At 41.8% G+C, this 22,941-nt stretch overlaps 1 protein-coding gene across 2 annotated transcripts in view; it reads left to right on the top strand.

Moving 5' to 3' along the window:
- The first annotated feature begins 692 nt into the window (after nucleotides 1-692).
- rhea (Talin_middle and talin-RS domain-containing protein rhea) overlaps nucleotides 693-22,941 on the top strand; it is a 39,992-nt gene continuing 17,743 nt past the window's right edge. The window contains exons 1-19 of one of the 2 annotated variants that reach the window (XM_087352706.1): nucleotides 707-814; nucleotides 2,137-2,274; nucleotides 14,689-14,848; nucleotides 15,123-15,220; nucleotides 15,302-15,431; nucleotides 15,543-15,707; nucleotides 16,386-16,656; nucleotides 16,973-17,141; nucleotides 17,640-17,897; nucleotides 18,243-18,319; nucleotides 18,638-18,729; nucleotides 19,317-19,405; nucleotides 19,875-20,018; nucleotides 20,690-20,798; nucleotides 21,057-21,262; nucleotides 21,400-21,669; nucleotides 21,787-21,980; nucleotides 22,089-22,254; nucleotides 22,642-22,872. In XM_087352706.1, the coding sequence (XP_087208832.1) occupies nucleotides 14,713-14,848; nucleotides 15,123-15,220; nucleotides 15,302-15,431; nucleotides 15,543-15,707; nucleotides 16,386-16,656; nucleotides 16,973-17,141; nucleotides 17,640-17,897; nucleotides 18,243-18,319; nucleotides 18,638-18,729; nucleotides 19,317-19,405; nucleotides 19,875-20,018; nucleotides 20,690-20,798; nucleotides 21,057-21,262; nucleotides 21,400-21,669; nucleotides 21,787-21,980; nucleotides 22,089-22,254; nucleotides 22,642-22,872 (2,805 nt within the window). In that variant the 5' untranslated portion in view covers nucleotides 707-814; nucleotides 2,137-2,274; nucleotides 14,689-14,712. Of the gene's footprint in view, nucleotides 815-2,136; nucleotides 2,275-14,688; nucleotides 14,849-15,122; nucleotides 15,221-15,301; nucleotides 15,432-15,542; nucleotides 15,708-16,385; nucleotides 16,657-16,972; nucleotides 17,142-17,639; nucleotides 17,898-18,242; nucleotides 18,320-18,637; nucleotides 18,730-19,316; nucleotides 19,406-19,874; nucleotides 20,019-20,689; nucleotides 20,799-21,056; nucleotides 21,263-21,399; nucleotides 21,670-21,786; nucleotides 21,981-22,088; nucleotides 22,255-22,641; nucleotides 22,873-22,941 lie in introns of both variants that reach the window. The other variant, XM_087352705.1, reaches the window with a different exon arrangement.

Below are 22,941 nucleotides of genomic sequence, written 5' to 3'. Positions count from 1 at the left end.
GACATTTTCGCTCAGTGGCTCCAATATTAACTGTACATAAATTTTGATCCGAGATAACATAATATTATGATCCGTGAGTGGCCTACGCAAGGAATTTGCCCTTGATACAGTGCGAGATCCTGAAGTGTGGGTTTCCGCCCATGATTCACTGCCTACCATGTCACCGCATTACTAAACTTGGCAGTCGTATCATGTACACTACGAAACAAGTAAAATATGCCAAGTCTGTAGGAAACCCTCTTTCATAAAACAGTCCTCAACTTCGCAGTTAATACGGTTTCCCAGAGCTTATGTCTAACTAAAATGACAATAATGAGTCTAATGAAATGGCTTTTACAACAAAGAATTTTTTTGAATCTGTGTTATATAACATCTGCAACTAAAAGATACTTAAAACGATTCATGTGTCGTCTTATAAACAGTTAAAACTGTTTGCAGATTTTCCTCTGTTCATCATGACCATATTTGGAAGAATGTTAGATTCATATTGAATCTTGCGTCTGCTTAAAATACATGCCAACGTTGTTTATGAATAGGAATCATGAGCATATAATGACCTTTTTAAATACAACCAGTGTTGTGCAAGTTGTATGATTTTACAATGATTTTCCTCTGAAATATAATAGTTCGTACGGAAATGATACATCCGATTCGTGACTGTACTCACATCCGGTGACGTCACAGATCTCGACCAATCGCGCGTAGAGGGGATGAGCCTTGCGCGAGTGCAGAGAAAATTTGGGTGTGTGCATTTGATAGAGCGAAGTATTTTTTATGTTAAGTGAGATATGATTTGTTGAGGACTATTTTAAAGGTATGTAATATATTTTTAAGAGGTTCTGTTTGAACTGGTTACCGGTGATGTTGATTGGTTGTTACCATACATGTGATTTGCTTGTTTTCAAATCCCAGATGGGTAAGGCTTACCTTTTATTATTCGCCATTTGTATTTTGTTCCCCATCCCCTTCAATTTAGAAATCGGTATATTTTTCACTGTATCATCGCGTTTTGTGGTCAGACAAGAATATTAGTGTTTGATGAAATAATTATGACCATTCAGTAATAATTTTGCCTTCATGGAATTTGCAGAAGAAATAACCTGATTTGAGAATTATAAATCCATTTTGGCACTTGACAGTTCATAGACATGGGGGTTGTCACTGGCAACTTTTTCCAGAATAATTTACAGTTCTTGTTAAGTACTAACATGAGATATGAACTTTATATTATATTTTGTGAGCTCGTTTGTATTTTGTATGTGGAGTACTTTAAAAAGTAAGAACACTATTGAGGGCTTTTGTAATATTATTTGTATTTTATGTGCTAGTACATTGAACACAATTTGTTGTGTTTATCAGAGCATCGAATAGCTAGTAGATGGAAAAATGCACCAGCCATATTATCTTGCAGGATTTACTTTGCACTTTAATCAAAACATTGCTATGATTTTATAGGGTCCTTGACCTTGCAGTTTTGAAATTAAGTTTGGTTCAGGTTTGCTTTGGGTGTGCTGTAGTAAACTTTTTAATGCTTGTAAGACATTTAATTACCAGTCTTGGTTGTCAGTTGCAGCTGAGTGGATGCCACATGGAATATTGATAAAATAACTTAAAGTTTATTTGTATTTTTTTTGCAGTCAATTGCGAGACATTTCAGTTCGTCAGAAAATATATTGGGACTTTTTTTATTATCATTGTGATTTAAAGTTATTTCAAGAAAGTACTGAATTCTTTAGAAAGTTCAAATTGTTAGTTTTCATGTGGAATAGAATTTTGGTTCTAGAAAAGCAAATGCTATACAGGTAAGTTCTGTTAGATGACATGGATATGTATAATACATTTGTTATGCATGAATTTGTTATAGTTGGTTCAGTTCTAATCCTTAAAGTGGTAAGGTTTCACACACAATTGAATAAAACAGGTGAATTGCACATTCCTTTACAAATGTTCACGTATCATATTCATGGATTCTTCTATGTCAATATCTGATGGTTACTGTGTAGAAAACATCTTGCTTTATAAATATATGTCTGTTTAGTGACTTTAAGATTTGCGTGGGTTTTTTTGTGTGTTTGTGACATTAAAGCTTATAGGGGAATTTCTTCCTTCTGAGGCAGTGTTTAACAACATTTACAGGATTACTCATTTTGTGAGTCGCCCCCGGTGGACTAGTGGTTAGCGTGCTCGCCACTGGACCCAAGATTTCCAGGTTCAAAGGTCGATGGATTTTTAAGGGTGATAAAAATTGGTAGCACAACTTCCTTCGGAGGGGAGGTAAAGCTGTAGATTTAAGGCATATAAAAGAACCTTACGATCATGATATGAGATGTTTCATAAGCAAAATTCAGTGGCCATTTCTCACCCAAGTCTCCTGATTCACTGCTAGATGGCTCTGGCAGTCAAAAAGGGATTGAGTAGAAATTGTGCAGAGTCAGTGGACTGGTCACTCACTACTCATAAATGCACACTTTAAGACCAAGAAACATCCGAAAAAGGAGGCGGCAAAAACCCACAACCAGATTGTAGAGCTAAGAAACAACAACAACAACTCATTTTGTGAAAACTGGTATAAATTGTTAGAAGTAGAACTGAAATGAATTAGATACTCCACACTGAAGGTGTTATTTTACGTCGTACTTCTCAACCATGTGGTTGCGTCTGCAATATATGATGTACTTCTCTGTATCAGATAGAGTTTGGGCAGTTTGTAAAGTAATTTACGTAAGTTAAAGAATATGTGACCAATATTTGTTTGTAGCCTTTTCAGTATGCAGCCTAATATGAGATTCAACAAATTTATTGACACTTTAGGGTTTCAGCAGTGAAGATGTTGGTCTTGTGTCTGATTACTCCGCGTGAACGTCTAGTAGATATGTCTCCATCTTCATGTTCCTCCGAAGTGTTGATATGCACATACGGTGCCACGTTGTGTTACAACCCAGTAGACCGGCGTTGACACCGCTTCTGCATTATTTGCAGTGATAAAGTATAATATCGAGTTAAGGACGGCTTTGCCTTCAGAATGTAGGGAAAGTAGTGAGTCTGACTCCTGCTGGTTTTTTATACGTGAACGTCCGTGTCCTGTTTCTTAATTATAAATTAACGGTACATATTACAGCCTGACACACACACACATGCACTTAGATTACTTATTGTTTAGAAGTTGAATAATGTATTCTGGTATATTCTTTGTCTCTGATGTGTCATTTTCAGGCTCCTTACTTTAAATACCACGATCAGGACTCACTCTGTCACCTGTTATTTATATGAACAGGTCCCAGTCCGAGAAAAGGATGGAAGGATCCTGTTCATATGGACCTGTCGTCAGACAGAACACTAAATAAAATAAAAATAAATGTATTGATATTTAAAATTGTTTATAATTTTACCAAAATAATGCACTGAGCAACTGATGGAGCCAGTTCTGAGGCCGCGGGCGAGACTGATTAGCAGGTCCGCTTAAGAAAAATGTGTGCGAGGCATTTCAGGTGATTTAAATTATAATTTAACAATTTATAAAAACTGTGTCCTCTAGAAATGACTCACCTGATTAATGCAAGTCCTTGTTTTATCAGCTGTAGATTCTTATGTGGGTAATTGGAATTTTGTTGCATGAAAGTATGGGCGTGAAGCCCGCGCAGGTGCAGAACCCTGGACGTCGCCCAGTTCACCCAACCCTGAACATGGTATTTAGAAAATGGGACCCAGAAGATGACCCACTTAAGTTAAAACGCGTAGCCAGAAAGATGTAACAGCGTGCATTTGTTTCACTTGTTACTAAAGGTGTGTTTATGTGTTGTGTGACTGAAATATGTACAATTTTCTTTGAACTTGCAAAAATAAGTGGAATGCTGTTGTGCCCCACATTAGCTGTGACTTTGAAGGAGGAGTCTTGAGTTCATAACCCAGCTTGTATGGATGGACAGTGGAAGTTTTGGAACGGTGACTTAACCATGAAAAGGAAATTGAAAATAGCATGCCGACTACATAAATAATTTTGGTGGTGAATCATTTAAAATTGCCTTGTGCTTAAGCGTGCATGGCGGTATGTAAAAAATTAATTCCATTAGTAGTATGTCTGGCGTTATAAGTCAAGTCAAGTCACCAAGCCATGCAGACGTGTGGGGGTGCATATAAACTTCCATGTATCGTAAATTTTAGCACTAGATGGAGATGAGAAGTTGGCTGTATGCCCTGACTACTGTACCCTCGAGGTAATACCCTTATCAGGGGCTGGGTGGCCATAGAGCTCTGCTGGGAATCGAATCCCGGTCATTCAGCCCGTCGCCTAGTCGCTGTCCTGTACTGACTGAATTATCTGACAGCTTTGGGTTGTCCACATTATGTAATCATTAGGAAGGATGAATGCTTACAGTGTCTGTATCCATTCCATGACAGGAATGTACCCGGCGAACTAGGTCGTCGAGGCAAGACTGTGCTCGAGTAGGATTTGAGGTTCTCACGTCAGTGAGAATGATGATGGTTGCCTTCTGAATTGTAGTCTGGCAGAATTTTACGACTTTTAATATGTACTTGCTGCCTACATCATCAGGGTGGTGATGGCGAACACGGCCCTGCAACCCGGAAGACAGCCATCTTGAAGGTTATGCCTCGTTATTGGTTTTGTAACGAGGTTCTGAGGTTCCAGAGGAAGAATATTGGCGTAGTTATCAGTGCGGTTTTGTAGTTATTAAGGAAACAATGTCGGAAGCTGTCTCTGTCCCTTTCCTTGTTATACGGTGGCTGGATTACTAGTAGAAGCGTTGGGAATTTTTCTGTGCGTCATTACATTTGTGTAGCGCTACGATCCAGTGTCGTATACCTTTCCACCTTGACGATGTAGTCGGTAGGCAAGGGGTCACCGTTGTCTTTTTTTTTTGAAGTAGGGCTCCAGTGCAGTGTAATTTGTTTGAGGTTCGACCTGGATGAATTGGCCGTAAGCAATGCGGTGTGCACGTGTGTACAGATCTGCTTTCTGCTGCATGAAAGTGAGCGGTACTAGCTCAGCCAATCAATATTGACTGGTCAGGGGATACATGGCAGCATTTTGATTCCCGGTAGAGGCAAGGCGTTTTAAACCTTTTATCTCTTTGGAGTTCGTGACTTTTTCTGAGAGAGGTGAAACGGTCGGAACGTGAAGCTGTACTTTTACGCCACCCACCCACCCCCTTCAATTTTGTGACGTAGTTCTTGAGAGTAGGGGGCGACTTTGCTCCGTAGAAGGCAGCGCCAGTGTGTCGAGATTTGAGTGTTGGGTTTACCGGAACACTAGCTGCAGCAGAGTCGGCCTGTTTTTATCAGAACTGTACTTGGGGGGTGTTGTGAGGTATGGGACTGATGTGTGTATTGAATAGGGAGGGATCTGAAAGGAAGAACACATGTCTGCATTTCCATTCGTCTCTGACCTACACTGAGCGATCCATATTGGATGACATTTTGTATTGAGATTTGTTAATAAATGTAAGACTTGAGGTTCTCACAGCGGTGAGTATGAAGATTTCCGTCTTCTGGGTTATTGCGCTGTGTAGTCTGGTCGATGTTAACCAACGTTTCGGAGGTCATACTGCCTCCATCATCAGGGCGATAAGTATGAAGATTTCCGTCTTCTGGGTTGTTGCGCCGTGTAGTCTGGTCGATGTTTACCAACGTTTCAGAGGTCATACTGCCTCCGTCATCAGGGCGATGAGTATGAAGATATCCGTCTTCTGGGTTATTGCGCTGTGTAGTCTGGTCGATGTTAACCAACGTTTCGGAGGTCATACTGCCTCCATCATCAGGGCGATTAAAAATATGAAGATTTCTGTCTTCTGGGTTGTTGCGCTGTGTAGTCTGGTCGATGTTTACCAACGTTTCGGAGGTCATACTCATCGCCCTGATGACGGAGGCAGTATGACCTCTGAAACGTTGGTAAACATCGACCAGACTACACAGCGTACAACTCAGAAGACGGAAATCTTCATACTCTGATGACGGAGGCAGTATGACCTCTGAAACGTTGGTAAACATCGACCAGACTACACAGCGCAACAACCCAGAAGACAGAAATCTTCATACTCTGATGACGGAGGCAGTATGACCTCTGAAACGTTGGTTAACATCGACCAGACTACACGGCGCAACAACCCAGAAGACGGAAATCTTTGTTAATAAATGTTGGTTTCCGTCAAAATTTCGTCATCTTGAGTGTAATTGTTTTTGCTATTAGGTCGTATGACGCTAGAAAGTAAACATGGTAATCTCGTTAAAAATATACGAACATTTTCCTCTAGCTGGAGTGTATTCTTTATCACTTCCTGTCACGTGAAGGAGGAACCTTACCGATGATTGTCGGTCACTTGGCAGAAGTGCTCTTTTGTGACATGACGTACCGCCACAGAATAAATAAACTTTGTCCAAATAAGTGTGGGACACAACTTCAAAGTATCGAAACCTATTTTATGTTAAAAGAGATTGGCATCTGGTTATACAGTGTGTCACATAAGTCCAGGGTCATAGACCGCTGTTATTTGTCAAAATACTGAAAATATAAGAAAGGAGAAAATTGTTGCAAATCACGTGTTTCCAGTCTCAGGATTTTTTTTTTTTTTTGAATTTCATGTGACGAAGCCAATATGGCGTTACATTTTTTAAAAAAAAATAGTAGTTAAGGCGATGTTGCCACGTTGAAATGGAATTTCGCTAGTCTTTTCTGTTTTTCTTGTTTCTTTCATTTTGTTTACTGGGGTGCTCGACCCCTCCAGGACCACTCCCCCCCCCCCCAACTCTAGAAATACATCCCCCTCTGTCGACGTGGCAACATTGCCGTAATTTTCTGTGTTTGATAACGTGACGAGTGGAGCGCCATGACTTCTGGTGGTTGAAAACACACGATTTGAATTTACCGTGTTTTGTAAAAGAGTAGTTCTCCCGTGGTCCGGGTTTTATGGGACACCCGGTATACTAAGTAGGACACGAGATCTGCAGGCACTAAACCCCGCACGATCCGGCTTATCCGTTCATCGAGAATATCATCTCCCTGGATACCGGTTGTCGTAATTGAGTATTTTTGTCGTTTTGTCAGTCCGTCGAGGCGAAGTACTTTCAATTCAGATTCATTCATTTCTGTAGCTGGTGAGTGTAGGACAAAGTATCCATTAATATATCACGGAATTTGCGTGGAGCAACTGAGGAAGACTACGGATCGCCTTGGTGTGTATCGACAAGGCGGTCTGGGGACCGTGATGGAGCCTTGCGATTTTTTCTTGTGACGCAAAAATTAGACGCCCCGGGATTCTGGAGTTGAGAGTTGTTTATCGCGGACTATACATAGACCTCGCGGAGGCCCACACTACTCTATCTGACAGGCATGGTTACTGGAAACATGACTGTGCTGTGGTTGTGACTTGAGACGTTGCAGTACTCGTCCTGTGATGACGTCATTCAGTCACCATGTTGGAAACGTCCCAAAAACATTTCGTGGTTCAGGATGATTAAATGCGGAGTCGTACGTCTGAGATGGTGTTTGGACGGTAAATTTATTGCGACCTGTGATTGGTCACACTGTCGCCAACGTGCTTCGGAGGATTTGTTTTCCCGTTGGTAGTACTGATGTGCAGAATTATTAACCTTCGTTGGTGTGCCAAGTAATAAGTGTCGAAACGTCTCCGAATAAAGGGAATTATCGCGGTGAAATTTCGATGAAACCGACTGTAAAGGGGGAGATGGAATTTCTTTTCGTATGAATTTCCTTGCCGAGGAATACAGCCGAGTAAAATATTTAAATTGTATTCAATAAACGTGGTTACGATCTAATATAACCAGCTCGTCGCCGCTGTAAAGGTGTGGTACAGTCAAAACCATTATTAAATCTTCATTTGGTGAATGTAAAGGCTCCATTAGCATGAGCTTAAGGTACCATGGATAGGAGATTATTTTACACCACTGTGGATGCTGGAAGTTTCTTACCATTACATCGAATGTCGCTGAAGTTATATTGACAGCAAACAGCACTGTCAGGACGTTACTCTCAGATGCAAGGAGAATTGTCAGTATTTTACTATGGACTGCATTAAATACTGTCAGTCCGTTGCCAGTGAGTTGTAGCTCTATATTTGAGTATTCCAAAGGTATTGCCCCGAAATTAATCTGTTTTGACTGAGGCAAACCACGATAAAACTTAATCCGGTGTTTCAGCCAATATTCCAAACCGCGTTCCTTGCCAGGTACAAGTCTATCGAAACCGCTACGCTAACTTGTTCTGTATAGGACTTGAAGAAATAGGGAAACGTTTTGTATGCATAATTCTGGTTCCAAAATTGTGGTCCGTGAAACCTGTTGTACCTAGTTAGGACTCCGTATTTGCTGGCTTAATACGTAAGCTGAATGAAGCGGATACCGACTTCAGTTTTGGATGTGGCTCTAACGACGCTTTTAGTAGCTCAGATTAAAAAAAAAACAACGCCTAGCAATAAGATCAGTGAATGGTAGAATTGTGATTGATGAGGAAGGTGGCGGTCGTGACTCTGAATACTCTGGTATTTTCCTGGAGGGACTGAGCAAAACCTTATTTTAAGCCGGGGTCCTCCTGAATACAAAGTAGGACTGGTAAAGTCTCTGCCGCAACGTACGGTTAAGGACGTTCGTGTGTTCGTACCTCATAGGGGAGAAACGAGAAACTGGATGCAAGATTTTGATCGGAGGACAGGACTCTTGGGGTACGGTCATGTTCCGAAAGTTGGGCCAGTTGACACGCGCTCTGTAATTCCAGTGAGTTGATAAAGTCACATAAATGTGTTGGAGTGCTTCCATTACTCTGGGGGCATGTTCGATCCGCGAACCTCCCGACTGCGAGAGAGATGCCTGCAGCAATGTGGGGTGGCGTCTCCAGGCATCCTGGCGTCTCTTACCCGCGACGCGCTGACGGCCTGGTACAGTCGCGACACACAACAGCATCCCTCATCCCTCAATCGCGTATCTTAAGTTGATGCAGCATCCACGATGACGTAGTGATGCCAGAACGCACGATGCTACGTGTTTCAGATGTCATAGCCTTTGAAATTTTTTACCTTTCGATTACCGACCCCAGAAGGATCCGGTCCGAAACAGTGGCAGCTCTGAAACAGACTTACCTTAACGTGGTAGCAGTTTGAATAACACATGCCTAACTCGCAAGCGGATGGGGTCTTAAAATAGGCCACGACCGATATTTTAATTTGCCGTTTGTTGTAAGCCGTCTCCCTCATCCTCTCCCGAGCTAACTTGTCGGACAGTGTAAAGTTTCCCGCCTCTGGATGATACATTCTAGATGAGATTGGTTTCCCGCATCTAGATGGTACGATTGTGTCTAGGTTATATCACCGGGATGGAGCCAGTTCTCATCGATTATCCCGGCATCTCTTGTGATTGGCCACGTCTTTCTGGCGCCAGAGTGGTATCGGAGGCGCCACCCGGTCTGTGGTCTTTTCATTGGTCACTAGTTTCAACCCCCGTTTCTGATTCGTCGAAATAGCGCGAACTTTTCCCTTCCTTAGTCTATCCCTCTGTTGGTGGGGGTTGGATTCAGGTTCCTCCCCGGGAGTGATCCCCCCTGAGGGTTCATTTCGAGCGACGCCGATGCTGGAGTAGGACTGACGCCGGATGCTGCCTAGGACCTCCCAACCGATGGGTTCCGTTCGGTGAGTACACTGTGTAAATCTTGTGGGAATCCAGTACTTTACTTTTGAAATACCCTGTGCTCTGTGCGGTCCATTCACCTATTTTACTTCAAAGACTACCTAATTTTCTGCGAGTTAGAACAAATTGACTATTCCATTTCTCCTTCTGCGACGTGATACAGCGCCGTGCTGGTGCGAAAACTTGTCTGACGTGGGTGTAATGCGTGTAGGCTAAACACTGTTAAACAGGCGGTTTGTTCTGAATTTCGACCTTTTGCAGTTTTATATGACAACGTTTCCGTTCAGAACGAGGGTTTTTTTCCCCACTAAGGCAAAGTTTAACCCTTTGAAGCACGAAATTTATCTAAAGTGACCCTTGGATATTCGTTTCCTGCGTCAAAGGAAAGACGATTAATGTAATTTTTTTACCGAAATAATAGCTGTTTTGTACAGTGAATCATACGAAAGCCATTCTGTTGGCAAAGTGCACGTTTGGTGAATGTTAAAGTAGGTGGTTCATATAGTTACCATTTCAATTTAAAGGTTTACAAATTTAATTTCCGGCTGGTTTCCACTGTTTTCGTACCTAGATACGATATTACTGCAGAATTTTCCAAATGCAGCGCTTTAGTTCGGTATTTGTTGCAGATAATACCCAAAAATTATTGATTATTTTGTATATGCCTATATTCATCTTCGCGACTGAAGTGTCTGTCACATTCTTCTTGTTTTATTTATTAAACTTACGTAATTTCTGAACCATGCAGAATAATTACTTAATTGACTTAATGACGTGTGAGTTCGTGTGTTTTGTCAGTTGCATAAAACAGCGGGCGAATACCAGACTCGCCCCCCAGAGGATGTCCATTTCCTCTGGACTTTCTTTAAGTACCTTGTAACGAATGAAGTTCTTTTAAACTTTCTCTCTCTACTTCCGGTTCATTTGCGTATGAGTTTAAGAATAAGCAAAGTTGCCAGTAAACCTTAACGCCAAACCCGTCTTACAAGGACCTAATTATTTTAATTTTTTTATGTAAATTAATCTTGCTCTAAGAGGAATTATAGGATGAAGTAAAATGTTTCCTCTGCGACTGCTCATTTTTGATTTGGAAAACGTTAGGATTTAGTTTATTGGTGCGATAGTAGAGAATTTCTGAAGGCGTTCGATACATCGAAAGCTTTCGTGTTGCGAATTTTAGGTATTTTATTTCTTTCTCTTGGTTGCATATTGATTTAATTTTAAAATATTTGGTTTAGAATTTATATCTGTTTTTAATTCGTTATTTTACGATGTATCAGGTCTTGAGGTTATGTAATTGAACTCTGTTTATCCTGTTGTACCACAAGTTCCCGTTCTAATGATAAAATTCTTAAAGTTTCTTTCTTTGCGCGTATTTTATTATGATTCCCTGGCTTTCTGCTGAAAATAAAGGCTTTCACTTTGCTTCCGTGAAGTATTTATTGTAAAAATGTCACACAGAACACGCAGGGTTGATAAGATGCCGCTGTGATTGCAGTTACGTGCAAAATAACTTTTCTTTGTACGAAGTCTCGCTATAACGTTCTGCAACATATCGGATCTCCCGTCATAACGAGTAAGCAGCGAGCTGCATTGCCGACACTTCGTCTATAGTGTCACTGCGCATGCTCGGAAAGGTTGGCCGGTCGCACACGGGGCATTATCGCAGTGTCAGTCATGTCGTGTGGGTTGCGCCATCTGGTACTATCGTATTGTTGCGCGAGGCGTGTCACATGGCGTCGTGTAAGTGGAATTGTTGCACGGCTTAACGGGTTTTGGGCATTCTTTGCATTAAGTGAAATACTTTTTGGGAAATCTTATTCTTCCCTCGTGTTTCAGTTCTTTTTTTTGGGGGGGGGGGTTAAGATATTTTTTATATTGAGGCGTACTCCCCAAGACTTGTCCGGCGAATTTAATCTTGGACTCTTATTTGGCCCATAATCGCTATTTATGTGAAACAGAACAGAAAATAATGGTTTTTGTACAATGGTTGTAGATTAACTGTACAAAAATATGGTAGCTTACGTAGTTTAATGTTAAGCGAAACTTACAAAATCACTTTGTGCCTTTAATATCTTGACTATTAAGTGTGTTAACTACATAATTTAACACTGTGCAATGTAGTTTCTGAACTTTTGAACACCTCTTTGAACTGTAGTCTTGTATCTTGAATAATGAACATACGTTCAAGTGAGTGACGCAGAATTCATGAACCCACACTGGAGGAGGATTCTTATAATGAAATAGATGTTACCATGTTATGGCGGTAGGGTCTATTGGATTAATAATTTTAAGTGGAGGTTGGAAATACTTCCTGGTATGACGCGTTGGAATGGTGTGATTACTATTCCGTAAGAATGAAGTTTCTGTATTATAATCTTGCTATCTCTTAATTATTCGATTTTTGTCCGTCTAATCACAATTCATATTTAAAATTTACAATTAAGATAATTAAAATATCATTTTATGTTCCGCATCGAACAATCGATTTACAATTGGAACATCGATTGTTCGATGAGGAACATAAAATGATATTTTAATTGTAAATTTTAAATATGAATTGTGATTAGACGGACAAAAATCGAATAATTAATTAAATTTCACAATATGACGCAACTATATCATCTTGCTATACGCGTTTGGACACACGGTGCAACAAAAATCAGGCGCTGAAAATTTTCAAGTCCAAATTTGTCACGATATTTTCTTTCTAACGTAGTCGTATATTTTGTGTGCACGTAAATATTCGTGTAAACTTCGGATATGTGGTTAACAATTTGCGTGTGGAGTTCAGGAACTCATTCCAAGAGCAAAATTAATTGTAATTTATATTATCTCTGCATTATAATCAAATGTACTGCGTGTTGGATCTGCACGCACTTTACATATTGAATGTTTATTTAGCGACGCTATCGAAATTCCAAGTACGTTCTCCGTTAACGTTAATAAAGGCGCGCGGTTTGACGCTGGGGGAAACTGCACAGTGAGGAGGTTAATACGTTGTCCTCTTCACTAAATACAGCCCGTTCACTGATAAAGTTGAACACAACTGTCACTTCCCGGCTCCCGACTGGAACTGCATGACTCACCTCTAAGCGCTACGAGGTTTTTGTGGTACAAATCAATTGTCGCTCCGTAAAAACAGCAGAATTATTTTTCCGGTTTTACAGAAGTTCTTGTCGAGAGCCGGGAAGAGACGGTTGCGTTCAACTTTATCAGTGGATGATAAATTTAAGGTTGAAGATGAACAGGACATGTAGCACTCTTGGGAGCGACAAGAAACTGATGCTAAATTTTGGTAGGAAACCGTAAACGGAAGTGATATAATATTAAAATGGATTTTAATATAATGGGTTGGTGGTGTGGACTGAAATGATCGTAGTGAGTTTTGCGGGAAATTGACTAGCTGAGCGACTGTTAGCTTATCAGAGATTTCGCTTCTTGTAGTTTGAGGGGTTTTATGTTCGCGTTGGCAGTTTTGGGTTAATATGAAAATAAAAAGTTTACTAATTATTAATTTATCAAATTCGGACCAGGTCTTGGGCCGGCTACACACTGGGTACGCGGGTTTGAATCCCTCTCGTGGCATAATGGATGCCAACTTTCTGTAAGTGTCATCCGGGATAGCTCAATCAATAAAGTTCCCGGCGACGGGCTGGGCGACCAGGGTTCCATTCCAGGCAGGGATTATTCTGTGTTATGACGTCCAGACCCGTCTTCCTATTTAGTGGCTTATAAAGCAACATGGACATCTTTAGTGAATGCGTGGAGCTGTATCTCCACTCCCCTAGACTTCTTAGCGTGGTGTTTTGTTATGGGACGAATCTTAATATTTTACATGAACGCCATGTAATCCGAGTAGGTGACGTGTTTGAAAAACAAATCAATGAATTTTGTAATAATTTGTTATGGAGTTTCAATAAATTGTCCCTGTTCATTACGTTCTGGGTCCCAGTTCTGGGAATTGTTGAGATACCCTGGCTTAAAGGCACACATTACTTCGCATCGAGTTCCAAGGCAAAGAATATGTGGATTTTTACCTCCGCCCATGTGTTGTACTTTGTTACGTATATACGACATCGAAAACACGTGTTACACCATAACGAAACGAAGGGAGGACTTGATACAGTGAGATTATTTGTCGACTGAGCCGCTGTGATAAGGGAAAGGCGGCTGCCGACGCTGTGATCGCTCATAGCGGATTTGCCAGGCCGCCGGCACATCCACTCGATGTCCTCTTTGTAGGAGGACGTGACTTCCCCGTTTCTGATTACGCATTTCAACCGCGTAAAGCATTACAGACGTTTACCGTAATCATGTGGGTTGTGAAATTTCGAGACGTGGAATAATGCAAGAAAAAGTCTGAATCCGCCATTCTTGTAGGATGTGAGGTGTTGCTGGGATTAATCTGGCTCACGATGGGGGCCTGTGGCGGCGACCTCTTGATAAACTGTTTTCACAATAGTTCTGTCACACCAGGGCAAGGCGCAGCCCGACCTAACAAACGCTGATCTCTGTCCTTGTTGCTTGCCGTAGGGGAGTGTTGTCATGACGACCGCTGAGAGGCGCCGCCAGGTCCGGCGCCGGCGTCGGCGTCTCCAGACGCATCAACGTGTTAACTGTAGCAGTAAACTGGAGGCTGATTTATAACTGCTTGAGGGATCTGATTCCGATCGCATTACCTGTTTAAGCACATTGAAGTGCTTTGTATCACTGATATTGCCTTCTGTGCTGTTTTAATTTTTATATGCATGAAAAGTCTCCCCTTTGACTGAAAGGATTCTTATTAAATTTAGAATTAACATCTGGCGTAGTCAGTAGATAGATGGGTCTTGGGTTTATCGTTGTGTTATTGGTGGCACTTCTGAGACCTGGTCGTGCCCCAGTTATGAGAAGTTCCAGGTATAGAATTAAAAAGATGTGTTCTTTAAGATTTGTCCCAAATAAATGGGTTCCCCGATTAACCGATGGTCCAGTTGGCCAGATTCTGTGTGTTTATATGCATGTTGACATATGGACCGTGATGTTACGTTACAGCAAAGACACTCACACGGCGACAGCATGGCTACACTATCGTTGCGTATCAGCATTGTGGAGAAGAATGTGACAAAGACAATGCAGTTTGATCCCACGACGTCGGTGTATGACGCGTGCAGGATCATACGAGAGAGGATTTCAGAAGCCAATCAGGGCCAGCGTAAGTTTTGCTTCAGAAGATTAATCTTCTTCTTGGTTTTCAGTGTTTCCTGTTTTTCATAATTTTTTTCCCAACAGTAATTATTAGTTGTAATTCATGTTAATTTAATAATTATGCATTATTTATTGATCCTATTGTGTTATTGAAGTGTTATTAAATAAGATTGCTCATATTGCAATTATAATGTACGTAGTATGTTCTAATAGCTTTGAAAGTGTTTCGCATCCATTGAGATGGAAAGGTGTGTAGTACATAAAATTGTATGGTGTTGCAGCGAAGGACTACGGATTGTTTCTGGCCGATGAGGACGTGAAGAAGGGCGTGTGGCTTGAACCGATACGAAACCTCGAGTACTACATCCTCAGAAATGGGGTGAGTCATATACATAATTGATATTGCAACGCACTGAAAACCAGAAGACGGGCGGGTATTTTATTTGTATTTTGTTGGCAGGACTTACTGGAATACCGCAAGAAACTGAGAACGCTACGAGTCAGGATGCTGGACGGAACACTGAAGACGCTGCTAGTGGATGACAGTCAGCCAGTAGCTAACCTGATGGTTGTTATTTGCACTAAGATAGGTGGGTATGTGTTTGCGTTTACTTCAAAATGATCGTTTCATAATAATCTAGACAGGTAATGTTTACAGCACACTTTACGGTGATGAATTATGGATTTTGTGTTGTTACTAGGTATCACAAACCATGATGAGTACAGTCTTGTGCGTGAGAATCAAGAGGAGGAGTTAGAAAACAAACCAAATTTTGGCACACTGACACTGAAACGAAAGAAGGAGGAGAAGGAGCGTGATGCCAAGATGGATCAGTTGCGAAAGAAGCTGAAAACAGATGATGAGGGTAGGTTGTATTTTTTTTACTGTGTTACTTGTTAGGAAAGTTGCCGTCAGTGGACTAGTAGTTAACGTGCTCGCCACTGGACCCAAGGTTCGCAGGTTCAATCCCGGCCGAGGTCGATGGATTTTTAAGGGTGATAAAAATCCGTATATTTATGGGATGTAAAAGGAAAATTTATCTTCTTTTCCTTTTAGCATTGTTTCTGATTCATTGCTAATGGTCTTTGCCACCCTCTCTACACAGCCCAAACTGTGTTCTGGTTTTTTGAAATTATTTTTTGAAACATTTCTTATCTGTTTCTTGGGTTTTGCTCTTGTCTTTGTAAGGTTTCATATTTTGTCATTAAACTTTTGAAATTGTTTAAAATGTGTGTTATAAGTTGTTTTGGGATGTCCTTGTGCCATATTACTCTTTCCATAATTGATATAATTTAGAACTTTTGAGTTTTTCTTATTGATATCTCCATTTGTTTCTCCCTATAAATCAATTTTACTTCACGGATAAATGTATCCATCTCTTTAAATATTTTGCCATTAACTGTTATTGAGATATTTGTGTCTAGGTTTTATCGAATGCTCGTAGTCACAGTCTTTTCCTTATTCATTCTCTTTTAATAGTATCTACTAGACTGCATGTAAAGTTGGTATCAGAACAGTACAAGCAGCCCTCTTACTCTTTCAGTGAACTGGATAGACCCGTCGAAGACTCTGCGTGAACAAGGTATTGATGAAAGCGAAACAGTTTTGTTGAGGCGCAAGTTCTTCTTCTCGGACCAGAACATTGACTCTCGGGACCCTGTGCAGTTGAACTTGCTGTATGTGCAGGCACGCGATGCCATACTGGACGGCACGCACCCCGTCACGCAGGACAAGACGTGCGAGTTTGCTGGCATCCAGTGCCACATCCAGTTCGGAGACTACAATGAGAGCAAACATCGACCGGGGTTCCTCGAGTGAGTAACACTGCAACTGTCTCGTTGCTTCGTGTAATTTTCCTTTTCTTCTTACACATGCAGATTCTTTTTTTGATGAGCGTCTTCGGCTGCCACCCTTCGTCCATTACCGTTCTGTTCCTTCTTCTCATACGGATACAGTACAATATGTTTTATTTATGGTAAAGCAAAAGAATTGCGATAAAGATAAATAAGTGTGGTTACGTTACATCTTTTGGATCACATGGAATGATGATGGATGATTGAAACCCATAGATAAGTCATTGTTTCTTCATGACTTTTTATTTATATATATGTCACCCATGTTGATACGCAGCCTCAAGGAGTTCCTGCCGCAGTCATATGCCAAGGTTAAGGGCATCGAGAAGAAGGTGTTCGCCGAACATAAGAAGCATGTCGGGCTGTCTGAGCTTGATGCCAAGGTGTTGTACACCAAAACAGCTCGGTCTCTCAAGACGTACGGTGTCACATTCTTCCTTGTCAAGGTACTGTCTCAGGTGGCAGCTGGGGGTGAGCAGGCATGCTGAATGTCAGTTGACAGTAATGCTACTGGCATGTGATCATTACACTCACAGCGAGGTTACGAATAAATTTACGGAACGATTCTTGTTAACGAGCTCTCAAATTCTGGGAACTTTGTGATCTATGCTTTTGTTCTGGAGTTACACGTGTTTTAAAACGTGTGATGGGCTGAGTATGTAGCTCAAGTAAGGAGAAAAGAAATGTGTATAAAATGTTGCAGATTCGTAGGATATTTAATGACACTTTCATCTGCAGGGGTTATTTAACATCAGATGAGATGTCAAGCTATTTATGGAAATTGTAGGTAAGAAAGATTTTGGAACATGTTCCATCGTTTGTTGGAAAGGCTGAGAAAAATCACAGAGAACCACAGCTGAGTTTTTTGAATTCACTTGGGTGAGAAATTATAGTCAGAAAAGTGCATTTTGTTAACTAATGCGCATTTGGCGCTACCTGTGCAGGAGAAGATGAAGGGTAAGAACAAGCTGGTCCCAAGACTGCTGGGTGTGACGAAGGATTCTGTCCTGCGTCTAGATGAGAAGACAAAAGAAATTCTGAAGACGTGGCCACTCACGACGGTGCGACGCTGGGGTGCATCCCCCAACACATTCACATTAGATTTTGGAGACTATTCAGACCAGTATTACTCCGTGCAGACGACCGAGGCCGAGCAGATACTTCAGCTCATTGCTGGCTACATCGACATCATACTGAAGAAGGTACAGTTTGTAGAGGGTGGTAACAGTGGAGGTGCTGGGATATTTACTTTAGTGAGGTGACTGGCTATGGGCTTGCAGTTTTTGGTGGAGACAGGGATTTGTATGATTTGAGGTTCCTGCGGTGGTGGGTATGGAGACGGCTGTCATCTGGGTTGTAGCGCCGTGTAGTCTGGTAGAAGTTTATCGACATCTGAAATGTTAGCAAACTTCTACCAGACTACATGGTGCTATCTTTAAAATAGGGATTTATCTGAAGTGTTAAGGGGTATTGCATAGTGTGGTGTCGTACAAAGTGATAAAAAAAATTTTGGAATTATTTACTTGGTTTCTTATTTATGTTTGCAGAAGAAGTCGAAGGACCATTTTGGTATCGAGGGTGATGAGGGCTCAACCATGGTGGAGGACAGCGTCTCCCCTCTCAAGTAGGTGACATTTCTGTTTTTAATTTATTATTCAGTGGCGTGAATTATTTTACGTGAATGAACGCTTGATACAATATAAGATTCAGTGAATTATTACTGTGATTTATCCCCAAATACTGATCTCAAGTTTCATTTCAAGAAAGAATTCTGCCACACTTTGTCGGGAGAAGACGAGCTGTTACCAGTGGTATCATAACAGGAGCATTTTCATAACTTTTGGATAACACCTCGTATGTCAGGACATAATGTCTTCTAACAGCTGATTGCTTACTATAAATTTCGGAGAGCCGATAATCACTCGTTGATTTGTACTGGCAGGGCTACCATATTGCAACATGAGACGAGCAAGATTGGCAGGGTGAACACAGAGTCGCTGGCGAAGCCTGCCATCATGCGTGCAGGTGCAGATGGTGAGTTCTTCCGCAGTGTAACAGTGTCACTTTATAATACTGAGGATGACTGTCTTCTGGGGAGTTGACTTGTGTAGTCTGGTAGAAATTGACAGATGTTTCAGAGATATTTACTGCCTACATCATCAGAGAAATCTCCCAGCCGCAGTAAGAACCTTTGAAACATCAGTCAGTCAGTTTCTGTGAGACTGCATTGTACGATATCCCAGAAGACAGTCACCGTTCCTTTCTTCTGTTCGAATATCACCACCTTCGTGTGATATTGACATAGGACTGAGTTTTTGGTTGGGGGGGATTTCAACCCAGAAGTCTCAGAGTTTATGAAAATCTCAGAAAAGATGGAAATACTGGTCGTTGTAGGGTGTCATTATTGTAGCGTACGGCGGCATGATTATTGTACACGTGAAGCTTTCTTGAAGATTAAATTTTTTAAGCTTTTATTTGTTACAGTTTTATTTTGTGGTATCGAATGCTTATGTTTTGCAGGTAAAGTGAGCCTGGGAAAAATGATGTTAAGTAATATTTTTATAATTTTAATCTTGGGTAAAATGGAGGGAGGCGTTTCAAAGGTTGTACCTATGTTTCAGGAGCCCGACCGTATGGCACAGGCCACATGGCAGGTGCCCAGTACACGACTGTCAGTGGGCAGGTAAATCTTGCCCATGCCCCGCCCATGGTAAGAACTTTCGCTTGGGGAGCTCTTGGATGCTCTCGCAAGCATTCATTATACGCATTCCTAATTATGTGTTTTGTTTTTTTACATGCTCCTGTAAAAGGACTCAGAGTAGGTACATACACTTTGTTATCACTCCGCAAATGCGGTTACTTTTGTGTCTTTGTGTTTTGGTGCCTTTCAGGCAATATGTTGTTTGTACATTTAAACGTTTTTCCGCGTCAATATCTTTACTTGAATTGACGGCTTAAATTTCTGTGTTCTTTGCGCTTTTACACACTTTGCGATAGAAAAACGTAACTCTGAATTAATGCCTTTCAGCCACTGTTGCGTTTGTATTTTTGTACACTTTTCCGCTTTGTTATCTTAACCTGAGTTTGTCAAATAAAGAATATCCCCATTTTGTAGCTTCCAGACGTACAGCAGAAAGATGTAGTGAAGGTTGTGTTTTGAGAGTTGGTACTTCTTACAGGTGCAACAGTCAAGAATAACAAGTGTTCTCTCAGAGCCACAGAGGGCTCTTCTGAGCACTATTAGTGCTGGCCATGATGTTATAGTCACGGTAGAGAAGGAGTTGGAAACAAAGGCTCAGATACCAGAGCTTGGCTCAGATCCCGTGAGTAACTTGAAATCTGTAGAGTTTTGCAGTTAACAAAGCTACGCAAAGTCATAGTATGTAAGATTTGATGTTTTCGCAGCGGTGAGTATGAAGATTTCTGTCTTCTGGGTTGTTGCGCTGTGTAGTCTGGTCGATGTTAACCAACGTTTCTGAGGTCATACTGCCTCCGTCATCGCCCTGATGACGGAGACCGTACAACCTCAGAAACGTTGGCAAACATCGACCAGACTACACAGCGGAACAACCCAGAAGACGAGATCTTCAAAGTCATAGTAGTTTACAATAAACATACTGACGCTTGTCAGGTTTTAGGCTTCCAGGGAAGTGAAGATGTCGATGTTGGTCTCCTGGGATGTCATGTCACTTGTGGACTTGTAGGTAGATAAATGCTGATATTTATTTACAAGTCCACACAGTATTACAACCCTGAAGATCAACACTGAGACTCACCATGATGTTATTCAAGGCATGCCTTTGTCACCATACGTCTTCAGATGACCAAAATGCTTTAAAGAGTTGCCATTATGCAAATGTTTCATTCCCTGTGAATGACTGTAAATGCAATGATGCCAAAGAAGATGTGGACCCTGAAAATAACCACAAATCTGTTGAGACGTACCTATATTCAAAATAAAGTATGGAACTGATTTAATTGCGTTTATATACAGGCATCACTGAAATGGAAGGAGACGACGCTCGACACGAACAAGCAGAATGTGAGCTCCCAGATTGCAGCAATGAATGCCGCCACTGCACAGGTTGTCACCCTGACATCAGGTGAGTGCTTTGTCTCGTGTGGATGCTGAAACACGTCAGATTCATGCATTTCTTAAAAGATGTCTCGTTTTAAATCGAGTAAAAATGAGTTTATTGTGAGTTTGCATTCCTTTTTGGCTGTGATGTTCATTCTTATCAGGTACAGATTAATCTCTCTATATATTTAATTTTGTCCGCCATGTAGGAAGTGGACATTACTCCTTATATCACCATATTTAAGATTGATGGAGTTGCACTGTGTATTGCTTTATGTCGCAGGCTCAGCAGATGAGGTGGACCATACTGCAGTAGGTGCTGCCATCACAACCATCACTAGCAACTTGCCAGAAATGACGAGGGGCGTGCGAATGATTGCCGCGTTGATGGAAGACGAGAGCTCTGGGGACAAGTTGCTTGATGCTGCGCGCAAACTTTGCACAGCTTTCAGTGACCTTCTGAAGGCTGCCGAACCTGAAACCAAAGAGGTATTGCTAATGTTCAATGGCGTAGAACAGTTTGCAGAAATATCAAGTGCAGCGCATTTTTTAAATAAATGTCATTGACCCCAATGAACATAATGTTCTAATAATTAATTTCTGAAGCTGATGTGATGTCTGTTCAGCCTCGCCAGAACCTCCTTAATGCTGCGAGTCGTGTGGGCGAAGCCTCCCACCAAGTTCTTTCAACCATCGGCCATGAGGACGAGTCAAGTCGTGAGCTACAGGATATCCTACTGGGACTTGCCAAGGTCGTTGCTAACACGACAGCTGCTCTTGTACTGAAAGCCAAGAACATTGCTGCGACCTGTGATGACCAGGCCACGCAGAACAAGGTCATCGGAGCAGCCACCCAATGTGCCCTTGCCACTTCACAGCTTGTTGCTTGTGCCAAGGTGAGAGTTTTCTTCTGTCTATCTGGCACATTTTCACAGTTGTATAATATTTTATAATTTTTCTCTCGCAGTTTTGGCTCCCATATTTGTATAGTTTTGTTTCGTGTGTTGTTACAGGTTGTCGCACCAACTCTGCATAGCCCGGCGTGTCAGGAGCAGCTGATGGCTGCAGTACGCGAGGTGGCACGTGCCGTTGAGGGGCTCATCACTATCTGCAACGAGAGCTGTACAGATGAACACTTGCTGCGTGAACTGAGCCAGGCTGCGTCAGAGGTTACTCGGACACTCAACGACTTGCTGAACCACATTAAGTGAGTCACATTTTTTGCTGCAGGAGCAGATATTTGTTATCGCTATGACGATGCTTATTCCCTCGTATGTTTTGGATCTGTGGTATCTAACAGTTCTTTATTTTTCAGGTTGGGGACACGAGAGAAGGCACGTGAGAGCGTACAAGAGGGTGCTGTGGAGACGATATTAGTTGCCACTGACCGACTGTTTGCTTCTACTGGAGATGCGGCCGAGATGGTGCGCCAAGCCAGAGTGCTGGGACAAGCCACTGCTCAGCTCATACAGGCGATAAAGGTAATAGTGTCGGTACAGAAGGAAGCAGTGTTGTGCCACATAACATGTTTATGTGGATGTGGCTGGCCATACGTCGAGGCGGATGGACTGTTTTCTTGGTGTAGACGCTTACCTCAGTCAGTCTGTGAGCAAGCTAAGGTTTGAACCCACACCTCACCAGAAGTGCTAACCAATTAGGTGCTACATTTGGTGATTTGTCGTCATTAAAGTGAAAATAGAGCAGGTTTTACTCTGAGTACTTTGATTTTCCTTCATCTGTTGTCATTCTACCGGTGCTCCATACAAACCTCAACGTTCTCATTGCCGGGGTAGTGCAGTGGGCTTATTTTAAGCATCACACCCATAAATAAATAAATTGTATAAAAGGATGTAACATGGTGTTTGCAGGGAGAGGCAGAAAAGCAGCCTGACTCCGAGATACAGCGCCGTCTTCTAGCCGCAGCAAAGACCCTAGCTGATGCTACGGCTCGCATGGTGGAAGCGGCGCGTCTCTGTGCGTCAAGCCCGCATGATGCTCAGCGCCAGAACCAATTATGTGAAGCAGTCGAAGAACTACGCGCTGCTACGACCGCAGCGGCCACTCCAGCACTGCGGAGGAAACTGATCACAAGACTCGAGGTGAGAAATGTGAAGCCTTCAGTTGGGCGTTTGGGACAGTGGATGAATCAGTCTGTTTATGCACTGTTA

Source organism: Zootermopsis nevadensis, unplaced genomic scaffold (assembly GCF_977971745.1).
Source record: "Zootermopsis nevadensis isolate Lab colony 2312 unplaced genomic scaffold, Znev_1.0 Znev_ptg000021l, whole genome shotgun sequence".
Classification (NCBI taxonomy): Eukaryota; Metazoa; Arthropoda; class Insecta; order Blattodea; family Termopsidae; genus Zootermopsis; species Zootermopsis nevadensis.
This window is presented reverse-complemented; position numbering and strand designations above follow the sequence as displayed.